This window comes from Phasianus colchicus, chromosome 14 (assembly GCF_987193195.1).
Source record: "Phasianus colchicus chromosome 14, bPhaCol1.hap1.1, whole genome shotgun sequence".
Lineage (NCBI taxonomy): Eukaryota > Metazoa > Chordata > Aves > Galliformes > Phasianidae > Phasianus > Phasianus colchicus.
The window spans coordinates 19827828-19846098 of record NC_143449.1 but is presented as its reverse complement, the minus strand read 5'-3'; the positions used below and the strand labels follow the sequence as shown (position 1 = coordinate 19846098).

At 53.3% G+C, this 18271-nt stretch overlaps 1 protein-coding gene and 1 long non-coding RNA gene across 2 annotated transcripts in view; both read left to right on the top strand.

The window, feature by feature from the left end:
• The first annotated feature begins 2052 nt into the window (after positions 1-2052).
• LOC149916062 (uncharacterized) lies at positions 2053-5451 on the top strand. Its single transcript, XR_016471151.1, has 3 exons — positions 2053-2097; positions 2277-2341; positions 4660-5451. It is a non-coding gene; the product is annotated as an uncharacterized LOC149916062 (long non-coding RNA).
• Positions 5452-8324: 2873 nt separating this feature from the next.
• The window catches only part of AR (androgen receptor), a 46595-nt gene continuing 36648 nt past the window's right edge, over positions 8325-18271 (top strand). The window contains exon 1 of the mRNA XM_031593965.2: positions 8325-9656. Coding sequence (XP_031449825.2) covers positions 8686-9656 — 971 coding nt within the window. The 5' untranslated portion in view covers positions 8325-8685. The remainder of the gene's footprint in view (positions 9657-18271) is intronic.

Sequence of the window (18271 nt, the reverse complement as noted above, 5' to 3'; positions counted from 1 at the left end):
TGGGTTATGCCTACAGCTCGCCTCGGGTAAGAGGGAGGAATTGGAAGAGAACTGTTGAACTGTGTGCTGTCAGCCTGACTTCACTAGAGAGTGATGGTAAAGAAAAGATCGATTCTGCTCCTGGCATCTCCGCGCTGCGATATCACTTGAGCTCTCAGCGGCTGTGGGCTTGTGCTCCTGCTGATCACCTGGTGTCTGTTCATGGAACAAAACAAAGGAACAGCTGTAAATCTTGTCTCTAGACAGACGCTTAATGGAATGGCCGTCTTTCTGAGCAATGTTTTTGCTGCTTTTCTGAGTAGTTACAAAGGATCTTCTGAGCCAAAGGATGTTATCAGAAAAAAGTATTTTCTTGGGGTATGACATATTTTACAGCACTTCATAAATGATCACTCTGGTACTGGTCCAGCAAAGCACTTAAGTGAAGATGTGAAGTATGTATTTCCTAGATTTCACTGGAATTATTCATATATTTAAAAATGAGAAGTGTTTTGCAGTGTCAGGACTCCCCAGCACCCGGCCCTTCCCCGGCCAGGAGATCTGCCCTTGCTGCGGTCAGACCCAGACCCAGATTCCATAGCACAGAATCACATCCATCGTCATTTATCACCCTTATCCCCATATACTGAATTTAACTTCTTCTGAAATGAAAGGCAAAGCCCTCAGTAATATCCACAGACTAAAGCTATCCCTATGGTGATTGTCCTTTATGAATATCTTAAACTTCATGATTTAACAAGGATTCATAGATAGAAGCGACCCCAGTACGTGCTATTGAGAGAATGGGAAAACAGAATTTAAAAATGCATCAAACTGAGCATAGGGAATCTCTGAAATACAGCGTGGTGTGGGAAGCAGCAGTGCCAAGGAATGGCTCTTTTGGTGCTGAGCTCAGAGCACTCAGTTTGCCTCAGCTGGGCAGCACGGCTGTATCCTCTGCCCACAGCAGTGTGGGGGGAGGCAGGCTGCTGGGCTCTGTGTGCCCCACTGCTGGCAGGGCAGAGAGGGATGGGGTGAGGGCTGGGTGATGCCAGGCACATCTGAACTGGTGGTGCTGTTGGAAGAATGCTATGTGATTATTGAACAAGCTGCCTCTGGGACTGACCGAGGGAGAAGAAATCTGAAATATCCAAATGGATATCTTTTCTTACCTGGACTGATTTGCAATAAGAAGTGCATGGAAACAGCTCAGAGTCGGAGTATGAGAGAGGAAGGAGAGGATCGCTGCTGCCAGCCCTGCTGCTGACTCACACCCAGTCTCTACCATTAGAAAACTGAAACAAATCATGGTATCACTGCTTCTCTCTGCCCAGATCTGCAGTGAGGTTTGCACTGAAAAATGTTGTAAAAGCATTCTGCTGCTCACAAATGGGGAAACTGCAGGGAGCGAAAAGCAGAGAGGTCTGATGTGGTCTTCCCCTATGATCAAAGTGATGAAGTTTCCAAAGGCAGCTCTGTCAGCCTTCTGGGATAGGGGATGAATCCCTCTGTGTCCCCACCACTGACTTCTCCACATCTTAGGAAAGGACTCAAAATACTTTGCTTTATCTTTGGGTAGGAGGATGTTGTCTGAAACCTGAAGATTCTCTGAATGCTGTTGAACAAACTGAGCCCTCAGTGGAGAGTCATTACCACAAACCGTCGTGCACAGACAGCACTGCTTCCTCCTCTGCCTGGGCTGGGAGAACCTGAGCGTGCTGCTTGAGTTTGAAATTCTTCCTGGCACTTCAGTGTTACAGAGTATTGTTAAGTTGGACACATTGATAGGAACTCTCCAGGTTGCTGGAATTGTATTTTTTTAAAGAATGCTTTCCCTGCAGCTCCAGCTGACAGCATCAGTGAGAGGCAAAGTTCTGGATGTGGCCCAGGAAGGAATGTGCTATGCACATGCAAATGCAAAGTCACAGCCCGAAGCAGTGATGCAGCACCTGGTGGGAAGGCAGGGCCAGCCCAGGGGAGCTCAGGTGCAAGCAATGTACTGAGTGATGGAAGGAATGGAGGCAGGATCCACCCCTTCCCAGCCCTCATTTAAGGGTTGGCAGTGGAGGTGAAGGCATCTCTTACTGGGGACTCTTGCCTACTTGAGGCCTCCTAAGGGTAAGCAGCTGCTGTTTGAGTGTTTTCCCCCCCCCCGCCCCTCCTCTTTTGTTTCTGCATCCATGGCTGCTGCATTTGAGCACATCCTCATTTGCTGCAGCCAAAGGCTTTGCCAACCTGCTGTTATTGTTGTGCTCTTTGTTGCTTTATGGCATTACGTGCTCCTACTCTCCCTGCAGATCTGCACACAGCCCAGCAGCTCGCACCATGAAGGAGCTGATGGCACAAGGCAGAAGCAGTAAAGGTGGGTCTTGTTTGTTAAGCTGCAGGAAAGGGGCAGAGAGAGGAGGGCATAGGGGAAGGTAGGCTGTTTGTCAGCATGTGCTCAGCTTTCCTAAACTGAGAGATTTCTATTTTTCCACTGTAGAAATGCGGAAGTGTTTTTAAATAGTTGCAATCCTGAATCACTGCCCAACAGTTCTCCCAGACGGCTCTGAAATCTCCACGATTGGCTTTGGTGGGAGGTTTTGGTTGGGGGGTGAATCCCAGTGAGTCCATTCATGGGACTGGGGCCCGTGACAGCCTTCTACCCCTTGAGGGTAGAGAGACTCAATTTAAAATCGGCACTCACTGCTGCTTGTGTTACTTATGCCCCAAAGAACAACTATCTGTGCTACCCTCTTTGTGTTGTTTGCTGCTTTGGCAGCCCTGCTGCATGGCACTGAAAGGAGAGGTCTTCTCAGGGAGAGTAATGCACCTCTCATTGTTCTCCAAGTCCTGAATCCCCTGAAGTGTATGATCCCCTGAATTATAATTCCAAGTACAGTTAATGCATGCTGAATTCAAAGTGTAGAATCTTCACAGACAAAAGAGTTGTCATTTTCAAGTCTAAAGATAATACCACACGTAAACTATTTGCTGTACCAGAGCCCAAATGATACAAAGTGAGATGGATGTTACAATTTTCAGTTCCCGAAATCTCGATGACAAAAGCTGAAGTGTTCAGGATAGATGGATGATATCAGTGGTTCAGCTGAAACAGAAACTTTACACAGCATTTGGAAAAATTTTTCCTGCAGTTATTTTAAAGCAGAAGTTTGTAAAGCTGTATGCTACAGGCAGGCATAGACAGCTGTCTGAAGGGAGCTTTGTGTAATGTGTAACTTGGTGGAGGAAGGAGTCTGAGAATAACGTACAGGCAAATAGAATCATAGGGTGGCCTGGGTTGAAAAGGATCTCAAAGATCATGCAGTTCCAACCCCCTGCTATGTGCAGGTCACCAACCAGCAGCCCAGGCTGCCCAGAGCCACATCCAGCCTGGCCTTGATGCCTGCAGGGATGGGACATCCACAGCCTCCTTGGGCAACCTGTTCCAGTGCTGTCATGGTCCGAGTGTCAGAGAAAACTGCTGAATTTCTTGTGTCATGGCTTTATGTTTTTTGGTTTTCAGTATTCCACATCAAAACATCATGTACTGGAGTTAAAGTGTTAATGCTCCAATTCCAGGTACCTGTCCCTATACATCATGGAGGTCATGGGATCTGACCCTTCCGGGTGGGGTGGTCTCTTGCTGCCTGGCAGTGGGTGCTGGAGGTGCTTTCCTAGCTCTTTCCTAGCCGTTCCAAGCTTTTCACAGAGTTAAGTAGATCAATCTATGCCTGTGACGGGCATTTGCATTCAAAAATACAAATCCATCCCCAGCTCTGTATTTGTTATCCTCCAGCACAGGCTGGGCAGTGTTTGTGTTTACCCACATGCCTACAGTGCAGCTCCTGACAGGCGTGCATCAGGCTGACGTGAGAGTGCTGTGTGCTTCTTTCTGTTCTGAAAAGTCAATGCCTCCTTGATCTTTCTAAGGATGAGCAGTTGTATAACATCTCCAGATTGTGTGTTTACCTGCTGTGAAATTCCTGATTTAACTCAGCTTCTCACCAGGGAAACCTCTTGATGAGGAACCTCCTGGCTGTCAGGAGGAAGCATGTGCTCCAGGTGATGCTCTTAGGTCTCTGTATGGCCATTGCCACTGTCACAGTGAGCAGCAATGGGAGGCTTGGTTCCAGCCCCTGCCCACAGCCCTGCTGTGGATGGGTGTTTGCCCCACCAAGCATCCTCCTGGGGAGCTGGGAACCATCCCAGCATTGTAAGCAGTGTCACAAAGGCCAGGATTTTGGGAACATCCTTGTAAAGATTCCAAACTGCCCGTGCTGATGAGGGCTGGAAGTCCAACATGCCTCTCTGAGCCCAGCAGTGCTCTTACTGAGAACAAAGCTGGGGGTACCAACCAGGGAAGAGCTATGGGCAATGTGCTGTGTGCAGCAGCTGCTGAGGGTACAGGTTTGCAGGGATGGAGCCACTGAAAAAGAGAGGCATGGCAACCTCCAGCATTCCTAACATGAAGTAAAGGGAATAAATTCCTTTTGTTCCTGGGATATGCTTAAGATGTGTCTGAATTTGAGGCAAGAAGAGTGTGTTTTTTTTCCAGTAAAGAAGAAACTGCTTCTAAGATGTATAACTGGAGTAATAAAACACATGCAAACTGGCTTTCTGCAAGATGAAAGAAGAAAACATCTTTAATATTTTAAGACCAGGTTCCTACATTAAGATGCCTATTTTGTATTGCAGATCACAAAGCACTGAGGTTCCTCCCCACCACCCAAACTCACACACAGCCCCACATCTGCTTTTGCAGTGCATGTTGGATGCACACGCAGCTCGTTGGATGCACAAACAGCCTGCAATCTGCTGTGTGAGCCATGCTGATGGAAGGTGGATGACTGCCAAGGGCTCCACTTCTTTGCTTATCTGAAAGGAGGAATAATGCAAATATCAAAGTACGCTTCCAACCTTTTTTTTCCCAGGTTTTTCAATGTTAGTTACACAAGAACACCCCTATATTGAAACAGTCTTAAAATTCTTCATGTGTACTTTAAGTGATTTTGAAATGCAGTTTGATGCAATATGGTTATGAAAGGAATATTTCATTCACTGCATTGTGTGATGAGAGGTGCCCCCTTTAACGAGGCCACTCCACTTGGCCGTTTGCTTTTGCAATGAATTGTAACTTCAGGTGCTTTGGTGGTGACTGTCAGCAGGAGGGTGGCCCGGCGGTTGGAGCAGAGCCACGTTGTGCTGTCATGTTTATTTTCACAAGTTCAGCGTGGAATCCACGTTTTCAATTTTAAAATATGTTTAATCAATCAACATTTGTTTATGTTGAGAAAATGTTCCCGAAGTGCAGAGGAGAAGATGATGCTTCTCTCACAGTGCAGCCTTGTGCTTCTCGTGCTGAAAAGTTTCACTTTTTGTGTCCCCCCTCACCCCCACGTTCCCCATGAGGACACCCAACAACTCGGAATGGCCGTGCTCCCCTGTGGGCACACAGCACAGCTCAGCCTCACTGCTGCTGTGCTCTCACAGCGTGCATTTATCTGACCAAAACTGCGGAGCCATGAGATGCAAAGCATGGGCCCACTTGTGGAACGCCCTTTACCAAAAAATACACAGAATCATACTGCTGCTCGTTTGCACCTAATTGATAATTAAAGCCATAGCCCAGCTCACCTACAGAAAAATGATCTGTTGCAGAGGTTTTGCTCAGTCTTTCCGCAAATTACTTCCATTTCACTCAGTTTATGCACAGCACCCAGAGAGGGGGATGGATGCAAATCGGGTACTGCGTCTGATTGCTGCACTGTGCAGAGCGGTTCAATGGAAAACTTTGATAAAAGCAGCAAAACAACTCCAAAATGCTGCAGAATGCAAAGTTTAATAGGATAGCAATTACAAATAAAGCACTGCCAAAGCACTGAGTGCAACAGCAGTGCACGATTTTCTCCTTCAGATAATTACAAAGATTAACATACACAAAATCTTTAAAAAAGAGCACTCAATCATATGCTTACACACCAGAAAATCCATTAGTAGTACTTAAAAAGAAACCTGTGAACGTGGGGAAAATTAAGTGCTTTTCAGGAGAAAGAAATGAGGGAAGGAAGGAAGGGAAGGAGAGAAAGAGAAAGGAAGGAAAGAAATGAAGAGAAAGAAAAAGAGAGAAAGAAGGAAGAACCTTCTTCATGTTTACGTGAAGTTCCAATCACAAAATTGCTCATGAAACAATCGATCTCAACCAAGCAGGCAGGAAGCCAGGAGTGGAATGTCGGCTCTGTATGCTGAGAGGAACGCAGCATTTCCCAGTCCTTCGTGCACATCTGCTAGGTGTCACACACACAGCAAGCTGCAGCTGTGGCACAATGCACCTACAGACACTGCCAAGGGATGGAAAGCACCAGGGCAGCAGAACAACACCAGCCCAGAGCTGAGAGCCAGGAACACGCAGGGAAATCCAATCCCAAACAGAATGGATTATTTGAACAGACCTCCCCCAGGTCCCCATGGATCCCCGTGCTCTCCATAGATGCAGGCTGAGGACATCATTTTCTTCATGGCCATGGTGGTGTCCAATGAGTTCTTGCATGGCCTGTCAGCATCACACATGGGAACACCTGCTCTCTGAAACACAGCCGTCTGTTCCTTGGGTGATGTTACACTACAGTGCTGACCCTCAAGTTTTTCCAAGGTATTTCTTAGTGCTAATTGTGAGAATCCTCCCCTTGGTGTTTTCCAGGGTCCATATATTTTGCTCTGGAGCTTTTCAGCTATTGGCTGCTGGAGGAGCAAAGGGAATCTGCGGCACTTGGCAGGTGTCTGCTTGCCTTTGGGGCAGCAGCGGATCTTTCTGGACACTTGATTTCTTTTCTCCATCTTTCTCAGGGATACCACTGCAATGTTCAGTTGAGGATTCTGGTATTGTGCCACCATTACTGGAGCACAGAGCAGCATTCAGCAGGGCCAGGCCATGATCACCACACAGCTGTAACAAGGAGTCACCTGTGCAAAAATAGGGGGAAAAAAGGTCTTTGAAATATTGCTGCTAATGTTTCAGAAAACCCAACTAAAGCTTTGTATCTGCTCTTTGAGAGAACGCACATCAGTGTATTTCTCTGTGAAAACCCTTTCCATGTGAACCTGCCCATAGGCAGCTCCTTCCCTCACAACCCGCCAGCCCCACAGAGCCCCGCAGAGCCCCGGGATGGAGCCACATGCAGCTGGGGGGGACCCGGCTGTGCTGAGCTCTGTGTTGGTCTGCATGGACACTGCCCACGTGCGTTATGGCATCTCCCTCTATTTTTACACGTTGAGGTTCCAGCTGTGCTTTCCCCCTGCAGGGCTGTGCCGCTCCTCATGAAGCCCATTCGGTGCCCCCTGTGTGCCCGGAGCCCACGCACAGCCCTCACCCCAGGGCTGCAGCCCAGTGCTGCCCCCGGTGTGGGGACGCGGCCAAACCCCGCGGAGCCGCATAACACTTCATTTCTTTCCATCTTCTCTGGATTGTAAAAATGCTTTTAAAAGATGGAAAATGATCCTTCATTTTCCCAACTGGCTCTGCTTCCCATCCATTTGCAACAAATCATTGCTTTTCTTTCCTCCTTTGTCTCCAAATGAGTTGGAATTAATGGGTTTATTCCGCTGTATGTCAGACGCACACATCTCTGCTATCGGGTTACCTGGGAACGGCGCCTACCGCAGCAAGTGGCCTTAGGACTGTTGTGACGGGGCCAGTAAGGGGAGCTCAAGCCTTGTTTACAGGAGGTCCTACACCGATGGGCTCCGTTGGCTGCTTGGCCAGAGGGGCTCTGCGTGGGCGCAGCTCTGCGCTGCCTGCGGGACAGGAGCACGCACTGCTGCTCCCGTGGCTGATATGGAGCAGGGAACGCAGAGCGCAGCCACCTCACTGCTCGCCAACAAAGGGCGCTGGGCTCCTTTAGGTGCAAAGAGAAAAGTGTGCAGATATTGAAGCGCAGAGGGGCACGTTAGGGCAGCGCGGCTAAGCTAAGTCACGACGGCAGTGCCAGCGCCCAGCGAGGAGAACGCTCTTCCCTGAATTCCGCCCTGCCGCACAGATTGGAGCAGGCGAAGAGCAGAACGGCGCAGGTCGGGGACACCTCAGAGATTTTCAGGTCCGCCGTTCGCGGCCAAAGCGGGGCCGAGGAACGACGCGCGGCACCGCCGTGTGCCGGAGACGGGAGGGAGCGGGGATGGGGGAAACCGAGCTCAGCGGTCCCCGGGCATAGGAGAGCGAGAGCGGAGTGGTCCCGGTCCCCTCCCAGAGCTCGCGACGGCCCCAATCCGCCAGCGGGGGCCGCGCCGGGCACTGAGCCCGGGAGCGGCGGAGCGGGCGGCGGCGCTGCGGTTCCGCGCCGTGCGGAGCCGCCCCCGGGGTTCGCTCTCACCGCCCCCAGAGCGGCCCCCGCAGCCGCCCGCGAGTTACCGCATTAATCACTGCGGAGACCCGGGACCGAATTCGCGGCGCGGGGCGGTCTCCGACTCCGCGCCTCCTCTCGGCGCGATCCTGCCTCCCGCAGCCGCTCTCCCGGCCGCCGATCAAAAGCGCTACGAGGAGCCGCGCGCGGCAGACGCCGGCGGAGGCCCGGCCCGAGCAGCTCCCGGCCCAACTTTCCCCGCCTGTTGCGCGCAGCCCAGCGCACCCCGCGCCGCGATGGGAACCGCGGGGCTGAGCCGCCGCTAACGGGGCCGCGGCCGGGAAGCGCCGCTCGGATCTCGCTCCGCCGCCGGGACCGCGCCGAGGACATGGAGGTGCAGCTGGGGATCGGGCGCGTGTACCCGCGGCCGCCGGGACGGACCTTCCGCGGCGCCTTCCAGACGTTCTTCCAGAGCGTGTGCGAAGCCTTCCAGGCGCCGCGGGACGAGCCGGGGCCCGGCCTGCCCGCACCGGGAGCCCCGTGCCCGCAGAGCCCCCGCCCGCTGCCCGTCGCCTCTCCCGCGTTCCTGCCGCTGCCCGAGCCCCGCGCCGCCGCCCGCCCGGCCATGGGCTCGCCCTTCCCGTGCGCCGGGGAGCTGAAGGAGCTGCTGGGAGAGCCGAGCGCGCTGTCGCTGCTGCCGCCCGAGGCCGAGCCGGGAGCCGGGCGAGCCGAGCCGGCGCCCAAGGAAGACTTTCTCGGCGACAGCGCTAAGGAGCTCTGCAAAGCCGTGTCCGCCTCCATGGGGCTGGCGGTGGAGGCGCTGGAGGCGCCCAGAGAGCCGCCGCCCCGCGAGGACTGCATGTTCGCGCTGCCCGGAGGGCCGCCGCGCGCCCCGCGTCCCGACATCGCTGAACCGCCGGAGCCGCCCGCACCGGCCGCCTTCAAGGGCAGCGGCGCCGAAGCCGCCCTGGCCGTCGAGGTGCCCGCGGGGCTGCCGCTGTACCGCGTCTCCCCTCCGCCCGAGGAGCCGCCCGGCCGCGACTGCTTCGTCCTCTCGCCGCCCGCCCGCATCAAGCTGGAGAGGCCCCCCGAGCCCGCGGCCGTCGGCGCCTGGGGCGCGCCGGTCCCCGCGCCGCCGTGGCCCTCCTTCTTCGCCGACGAGGGGCAGCTGTACGGTCCCTGCTCCGAGCCGCCCCCCGGAGCCTTCGGCTGCGGCCACGCCGAGAACGCCGACTTCGCCGCCGACGCGGCGACGTGGTACCCGATGGGGCGGGCGCCCTACGCCGCTCCCGGCTCCTGCATCAAGAGCGAGCTGGGACCCTGGGCAGAGGGCTACGCCGGAGCCTACGGAGACGTCCGGTGAGTGCCGCCCGTCCCGCTGCCGCTCGCGGTTCCTCCGTCCCGTTCTTCCCGCAGCTCCTCTCGGTGCCGCGGGCGGGCGGAGCTCCGCTGCGTCCCGAGCACCGCCGGTGTTTGTGATGACCGACCGCAGCACCATCGTTCTGCATCGAACGGTGCCGTGTGCGGGCGTGGAAACACCGAGCGGCTTTGCGGCTCCGGCTTGAGTACGAGTAGTTGTGTTTTGGGTAGAGATAAAACGGTATTCAGAGCTACAGAAAAGGAGAAACTGATGTGCTTGGGAAGACGCACTTAGTCAAAAGTGGTTTTCTTGGTGAATTAACGTCAAAAAGGGATGGCTGTCTCTGTACAATGGGCACACGCAGTGCAAAGCAGCGGGCAAACATTACACTTCTGTGTGACTGAGCGATTCCCTCCTCGTAGCAAAAATGTTACTGACGGAGAGAGTCGCTGCAGCCGATGGAACCAGGAGTGAGAAAACGACGGTGAGGGGATTTTCCTTGAATTTTGGAAACGAAAAAGCGTCAGTGGGCACTGCGAGCACGGAGGCAGCCCCGGGTGGTAACACAGGCACAGCCTGGGCACTGCGATCAGAGATTGGAACACAATGGGATTTTCCCTGTAAATGAGCTCCATGCAAACACATCCCGCCTGCGCTGCTGTGCTCATTCTGCTGCTTTGAAGTGCTCACGTTTGTATTGGGGTAGTGTAGTAATTGTCATCCATACAATAATGTATTTGTGCATTCTGCTTAGAAGCAGATTATGGGGAAAAAGTAAAGAGGATAAAAGTGAGGAAGGGTCCCACTGAGTGCAGCTGTGAACAGAGTGCCAGCAGCAGGACCTGTGATGGAGCATGCTGCTCCTGAGCCATATGAAGCTGCTGAGAGCAGTGTGGAGCTGGTGGGGATGGTACAGCTGAAGGAGTTTTGCTTCCCAATTGCTGACACCTGGAGATGGAGGTGCCTGGCTGCAGTGGACAAAGCTCAGGGCTGTGCTGTCTGCCTGCAAGCTCATGCGATACAACTGCTTATAGGTAAGGAACGTTGGGTGAAGCATGGCAGGGTTGGGTGTATGTGGTGCTCCGTTCCCATCCCCTGCTGTCCTGTGCCCAGCCACATCTGCAGTAGAGCTCAGGGGGACCCTGCATTCTTTAGAACACCTTGTTCTGGTGCTTTAGACCCAGTGCTTCTGCGTTGCTGCGTGGTCACAGAGAGCAAGTAGTGGTGCTTACCCCACTGTGTGGTAGGTGCAATGCTGGGAGGAACACCAGGCTGTGCTCAGGCTGAAGCTGTCTGGGTTGATGCCTTCAGGTTTGTGAGACCTCCGCTCACTGTACCACATACAATTTGTCTGCTGCTGCTCTCTGGGGTTTGTTTTCTCCTGGCTTTGCAGCAGCAGCAAGTCAGGTTGGAGCTGGGGGCAGCAGGTCATGCCCAGCTTGGGCAGAGCAGTGCTAACGAGGGAGGGATGAGGGGCCTGAAGCATTTCACAGTGAAGTTCCTGTGTTGAAGGGCAGTCTGCTTGGCCCTCATGTAGCTCTGCTAGTTTCCAAAGGCGGTTGGTGATGATCCTACCCCAGTTGATGTGGGATGCCAGCTGGCAGAAAGTCCAATGCCTTGGCTGTGTCCTGGAAGGAGGCAGAAGTGCTCTGCGAGGCTCTCAGCACTGGTACTGTCCCATTGCACTTCAGGTTCCTACGCCTTTGTAACATGGGCAGCTGCAGTACAGCCTGCTTTTCTCTGAGTGCTTGCAAAGTCTGGGTTAGATGCAGGCGCTTTAGCAGATAGATGCCTTACCGTGTATGCAACATCAACTCCTGAACACAACCTCTGTTTCTTAACATGTTTGTGGGGAGCTGTTTCTACTTTCCTTTTATATAGAGCACCGTGGGCTTAGTTTTGGGGTTTCCCTCCCAGAGCCTTGAGAGAATGTTGCTGCCTGTAGGGCTGAGGTGTGCTGCTGCCATGGCTCTGCTGGTGGCACACAGCTGTGATGTGACAGTCAGCAGCCGCCAGACCCAGCATTAACCCTGCTCAGATGCTGTCCCCAGGGTCCCATTGCTGCTGCCTGCTGCGAGCAGCCATCTGGGCATGGTGTGGGATGGGGCTGTAGCAGCAGTGGGGTCAGGGCTGTGAGGGATGCAGCACTGCTGCCTGCCCCTGTGCTTGTGCAGGGGTTTGCCTGTATTTAGAGACACCGCTGTGTGGAAACAAAGCAGGCATTAACACAACTTGACTGAACGTTAAGCTTTTGATACAGTGTATGTGAATGTGGCAGCAAGGCTTATGTATGATTAACAAATTAATCCAAGCTTTTGTTCCACTGCAGGGTTGGGGCTGCTGATCTCTGCTCTGTCAGCTGAGTGACTGTTGCCTGCAGTCTGTAAGGTGACCACATAACCTGATTGAGGAATGAGACACTGACTTGATAGAGTAAATTGAAGCTCACAGGGTCAAGGTGAATCACAGAATGGCCAGGGTTGGAAGGGACCTCAAGGATCATGAATCTCCAACCCCCCTGCCACACGCAGGGCCACCAACCATTCCACCTAATGCTAGACCAGGCTGCCCAGGGCCCCATCCAATCTGGCCTTGAACACCTCCAGGGACGGGGCATCCACAACCTCCCTGGGCAGCTGTTCCAGTACCTCACCACTCTCTCCGTAAAGAATTTCCCCCTGACGTCCAACCTAAATCTCCCTTCCCTCAGCTTAAAACCATTTCCTCTTGTCCTGCTGTCACTCACCCTTTCAAAGAGTTGATTTCCCTCCTGTTTGTAGGCTCCCTTTAGGTACTGAAAGGCTGCAATGAGGTCACCCCGCAGCCTTCTTTTCTCCAGGCTGAACAAGCCCAGCTCTTTCAGCCTGTCCTCACAGGGGAGGTGCTCCAGTCCCCTGATCATCTTTGTGGCCCTCCTCTGGACCCTCTCTTTAAGATTGTGACTTTAAGATTAAGAATGTAGAAGTAAGAGGCTTAGGCTGTTTGTTTTAAACTAAAATAAATGCAAAGGGGGAACTGTTGTTGTCACAATGGGCACAAAGGTGATAAAGGAACTCGGGATACTTGGCTCAGAGAAACCTGGCTCACCCTGTAGTCCCCACAGGGCATTTCCTATTGCTGCTGTCTGCTTTGTGACCCCATAAGTGCTGGCTGTACCCCTCTGCAGATTCCATTCTCTGGTCCAGTTGTGGTCTCTGTGGGTGTGTGCCATGGGATTACACATCCTCAGCACAACGACCACAGCTCTTCTTTGTGGCCAGCCCCGCAATCATGATAACACTCACAGATAACACCTGTAACAATTTCTGCCTGTTGAAGGAGGAGATAAGGTTCTGGCAGTGAGATCAAGGGCAGCAGCTTGCCCTAGAAGATGAGGCCATGTGGAAGGCCGTGTTTCTGCAGTGCTGGGCTCCCCAGCCATGCCATGCTTCTAAGCTTTGCTCCTGCACTGCCCTGTGCCCCCAGCTGTGCCGTGCTCAGCTCTGTGCCAGGAGCCCACACTGCTTGCCTGTGCTGGGCTTTGCACTGCAGATCCCCAACTTTGTGCTGGAAGCGCTCAAAGGCTTTTGCAGAAGTGGGATTCACCCTCCCCCTGTTGCCAACCTGACCTCTCTGCTTGGGAATGGCAATATTATGCAAATGTTTCTTTTGAAGAGGAGCAGTGCGTGGAGGAATGCTGTTTCTGAAGCCCATCCCTGGGGCCAGCTCTGTAACGTGTACAAATAGTGCACGGATCCCACGGGCAGTGTGCTGCAGGCAGCTGGGAAAGTCACTGATGTGCTATGGCTCTCTGATGGCTCCTGATAAAAGGAGAGGAAAAAGCATATGAAAAATTCTTCCTCATCAATACAATTCTTGTGTTTTGTTTTTTTTTTTTTTTTTTTTTTTTCTTTTGTAAATGCAGACATTGGCACTGCTATGGTCAGTTCCCTCAGCTGGGTTTGGATTCTTCTTGCACCACACAGGGAAGTATTTGCTCCTTTTCAGGAGAGTTTGGGCATTGCGTTCTGACACTGTTGCATGGGGCTGTGCCTCATGCACAGCAGCAGTGTCTGCCACACACTCCATCTCACTCAGCAGGCTGTGAATTGCATCAGTGCTCAGTGCTCTCGGCTGCAGTAGAGATCACAGCAAACTTGTGGTGGGAGATGCCATCCCTAGGCCACACCTGGAAAGTGTCTTAAATTCTTGTAGCGCCTGTTGCTTGCTTCTGGCAGTGCTTCACCTCCACGTGCAACCAGAGCCATGGGGATGGAGCTGGGATGAAGGCCTCAGTGGTGTGCAGAGCTGTGGGGCTGCTGAGAGGGATGCAGGGCAGGCATGGAAGGGGGAACCAGTGCTGAGCTCCCTCAGGGCACAGCACTCAGAGGCTGCTTCCAGAGGTTCCTCACTGGTGGGCTGAGGAGCTGCTCTGAGCACAGAATGGGGTACAGACAGAGTTCCCAAATAGCGCTGTTGTTCTGAGGAACAGAGACTCCCATGGGAGCCACCTCTTCAGCAGGTATGCTGAGCTGCTCCTCTGTTGTGCCTGGGCAGGGCTGCGGGCAGCAGGACGGGGCAGCAGCTGCACTGTGGGCTCTGCCTGCGCTGTGTCCTCACAGAGCAGCACCTGTGGGGTCACCCGGTGTTGGTAGCAAATCATCTGAGGTTCCACTGCACTTCCAAGAACTGCTTGCAAAATGGCAACATGTAAGGCCAACCTCATTTCATAGAATCATAGAATTCTGAGTTGGAAGGGACCTTTAGAGGTCATCTAGTCCAGCTCCCCTGCAATGAACAGGGCACATCCACAGCTCAGTCAGGTTGCTCAGAGCCTGATCCAGCCTCACCTTGAAAGTCTCCAGGGTTGGGGTATCCACCACATCTCCATGCAACCTGTTCCAGTGCCTCACCTCCTCACTGGGAAAGACTCTTTCCATACATCCAACCTAAATCTCCCCTCTTTAAGCTCCACTTTAGATACTTAAAGTCTGCTCTCAGGTCAGTTTGGAGGCTGAACAGCCCCAGCTCTCACTTTGTCTTCATAGAAGAGGTGTTCCATTCTGCAGATCATTTTTGTGGCCTTCCTCTGGATGCACTCCAACAGGCCTGTTTCTCCTCACTGAGGACTCCGCATCTGGACGCAGTGCTCCAGGTGAGGGCTCATTTACTCTACTTCATGCTTAGCTGGATGATCCGTTCTCGTTTTGTTTTGATGCTGTTAATTTGTTTCATCTTTTCCGTGAGTTAGATCTCACGTATCACAATGAGGTTCTCTTTCCCAGTGTTAGCTGTGCTCGTCCTGCAGAACTACGCAGGGTTGGCTGTGCAGCCACCTGCTGGTGCATGGGACCCTCCTGAATCCCTTTGAGGAGCAAATGAAAGAAAAACACCACTTTCCACTCTCCCTTGTTAGCTAGTTTGCTTCTCGTTCTCTCATTGCTTTGGCTCTGGATTTCTCCTTGTTTCTACCACTGGCACCATGTCCCATGATGAGCTCTCCCATCTGCCATCACATCTGTGCCCCTGCCCAGCTCTGTCCCCTCACACTGCAGGTCTGTGCTCCACGGGTGCTGTGCAGCCCAGTGCTTTCTCATCCATTCACTGCAAAAATGTTCCAGGGCAGACTCCCCCCATCCTCCTCGGTGCTTTCCCCAGCTCCGCTCCCCAGCTCTTGCATTGCTGAGCTCTCACTCTCTGGGAATTTGCTCCAAAGTCTCAATTCTTGGTGCGTTCACTGATTTTTTTTCTTTCCCAATTTCCCTTAAGCACTTGATGCAGTGAAAGGATGAGCTCAGCATGACACTTGTCTGAGGACCAGGAAAAATTCACCAAAGGAATAACACATTAAGAGGTGTGAGAGCACAGGTGGGGCTTTGTTACAGGAGTGTTTGCGTTTTCTGTCCAGCACGGCAAACCACCGCAGCAGCTCAGGGAAAGCGAGCATTTGCCCAACACAGCTCTACTCCCCCGCCCCGGCATCTCCTGCAGCCTTTCCTTTGGTTGCACTATTCGCCGGTATTACTTTGTTACGCAGATGCCGCTATTCTTCCTTCGCTCTGCGCTCAGCCCGCAGTTCTGCGGGGAAATCCGCTCCAGCCGGCGAGCGCGAGTGAAACGTCGGAGGTGCTTCGGTGCTTCCTGCCGAGGCTGAAAGGGCCGCGTGTGTCTCAGGGACTGCGGATGGGGATGAGACACGATTTGCAGCGCGGGGGGGGACCCTGGCCGGCAGCCCCAGGCGGTGCGAAGTGACCGCATCCCCGCGCACCGTCCTCGGGCATCGCGGCGCCCTGGGCGCTGCATGGAGCCGGCGGTTCCTGGAAGTCTCTGCCCCCGGGCCTGGCTCGGGGCCGAGGGGCGTGGGACGGTTCGTGCGGCACAAAACATTGTATCGCGGCACCGAATGCCATCTGCGCTCCGGATGCTCCTTCGGGGAAGCGCCGCGTTTCCCCGCTCCCGACGGCCGTTTTGGCCGCGCCAGCTCCGGGCGGGGAGCGCTGCTCTGTGTCGGGACGGCACCGCGGGGATGCGGCGCGGCGGGCCGTGCCTCGGGCTCAGGGCAAACCGCAGCGAAACGGCTGACGGGAGCTCCCTGCCGGGGCTGGGAAAGGGCGAATCCCAGCGCATCCCCAGCCACCCGGAGAGTGGGACGCGGTGCCATTTCTTGCAGCAAGGAATCCAAAAACCTCCTAAAATATATTGCAGATTTTTGTGGTTGTACTGGAACACTTTGTCCCAGTGTGATGAAAGCAGTTTCCTTTTGCAGAGTTAAAAATAATTTGTAATATAGGGAAATAGCTCTCTGGCCCGCAGTTTTTGCCATTCATATTGTTTCTCTATTTCATTTAATTCTAATTGTATAAACTGTTGGTTTTAAGGCATGGGTGCTGATTTCTGTGTTGGGCATTGCTGTGATCTGCTGCTGGAGCATGAGCTGCTCTGCTGCAGATGGATCCTTTCCTGCTGTGACTGTAGGCTAGTGCTGCAGAGCTAAACATGAGAGTAAAACCTTCCTGTTTTATCATCCCAGGATTGATAGCATTTCGATTTTATCAGATAAGCATTCACTGAAAGGCAGTTGTTCTGTGGGAAACTCTCCAGAAAGAAACTCTTGCTGCTGGGAGCTGCTCAGGCAGATCCCTGCAGTGTGTGCAATGGTTGTGTGACTGAGAGCCCAACGCGTATGGAGGGAAAGTGCAACTTCTCAGCCTGAGCCCGCAGCCAGGGAACCGGGGTGGTCAGAGGGTGCAGATCTCATGAGCAGCGGTGTGAGCCCACAGCCGGCTCACCCTGAGCGTCCCCGGACATGGCATGCTTTGTGGGAGGATTTTGGTGCTGGTGCTGCACTCTGATCTGTGTCTTATGAGCAGCAACTGAGGGAACTGGGGTGGTTCAGTCTGGAGCAGAGGAGGCTCAGGGAAGACCTCATTGCTCGCTCCAGCTCCCTGAAAGGAGACTGTAGTGAGGTGGGGTTGGCCTCTGCTCCCAGGTAATGGTGATAGGACGAGAAGTGATGGCCTCACGTGCCAGGGGAGGGTCAGGTTTGGTATTAGGAACAATTTCTTCTCCAAAGAGCGATGGTGCACAGCACAGGCTGCACAGTTGAGTTGATAGTCACTGTTCCCAGAGGTGCTCCATAATTGTGGAGATGTGGCACTGAGGGACATGGTGATGGCATGGTGGGTGGGGTTGGGGATTTTCCCAAACTCAGTGATTCTGGGGTTCTGTGATTGCGCATCACTCAGGCAGCACTCAGCACTCTATGATGCTGGCTTTGACAGCAGGATCATGAGAAATCTGCTCTTGCAGCATGGCAATAACATGAGGTGAGAGGAACCCCATGCCTCGTGTCTGTGGGGGAGCCAGGGCAGCTGCCATTCAGCTTCAGGACTGTGTTGTATGGGGAACTGGAGGGAAATAACTAAGTGTACACCATGGTGTTATCCCTTCATCCTCCTCTGACTGTGATGGAAGCGCAGTGCTGCCAGCCTGTGTCACCACACTGCCTGCAGGGCCAGCAGACACAGCAACGTGTGTTGGGATGGAGACTGCAGTTGGTCACTCACAGCCCGGAAGAGCAGAGCTGATTATGGTCAGGCAGTGCTGCAGTGCTCACTGGGCCGATGCGATGGCAGAACACAGCCTGGTCATGTTGGGGTTTTAGCTCAGTGCTGTTGGCCCTGGCGGTCACGGCACGCAGCATGCACCAGAATTGCTTTTATTTTGTAGCAGTAATGGTGCTATGAGAAGGCTTGTTGAAGTAAAAGATAGTGGCCCCGTTGTCATGGCAAACACCCTGCTGGTCTGGCTGTGCGCTCACCTGGTCTGGTGCTTCTCTCCTGCAGCCCCGGGCACCAGCACAGCTCTGCCCACATGTGCTCCATTCTGCTTTAACAACAACGGTTACAGTCCTGCTTTCTCTTCAGGGGTGATTATAAGTGAAGTTCAATATGTCTTCTAACAGTGATAAAAATGCTACAAGGAGTATATGGCAATTCTATGGCAATCCCAGAAGCGCTGCTGAGCAGCAGCTTGTTTAGCATCCAGGCAACCAGGCAAAATAGATTATGATTCCTTCTCAATAAATAGGGTGGGAGAGCACAGTTTTGGTGAGTGGCTCCTTTGGCAGAAGTCC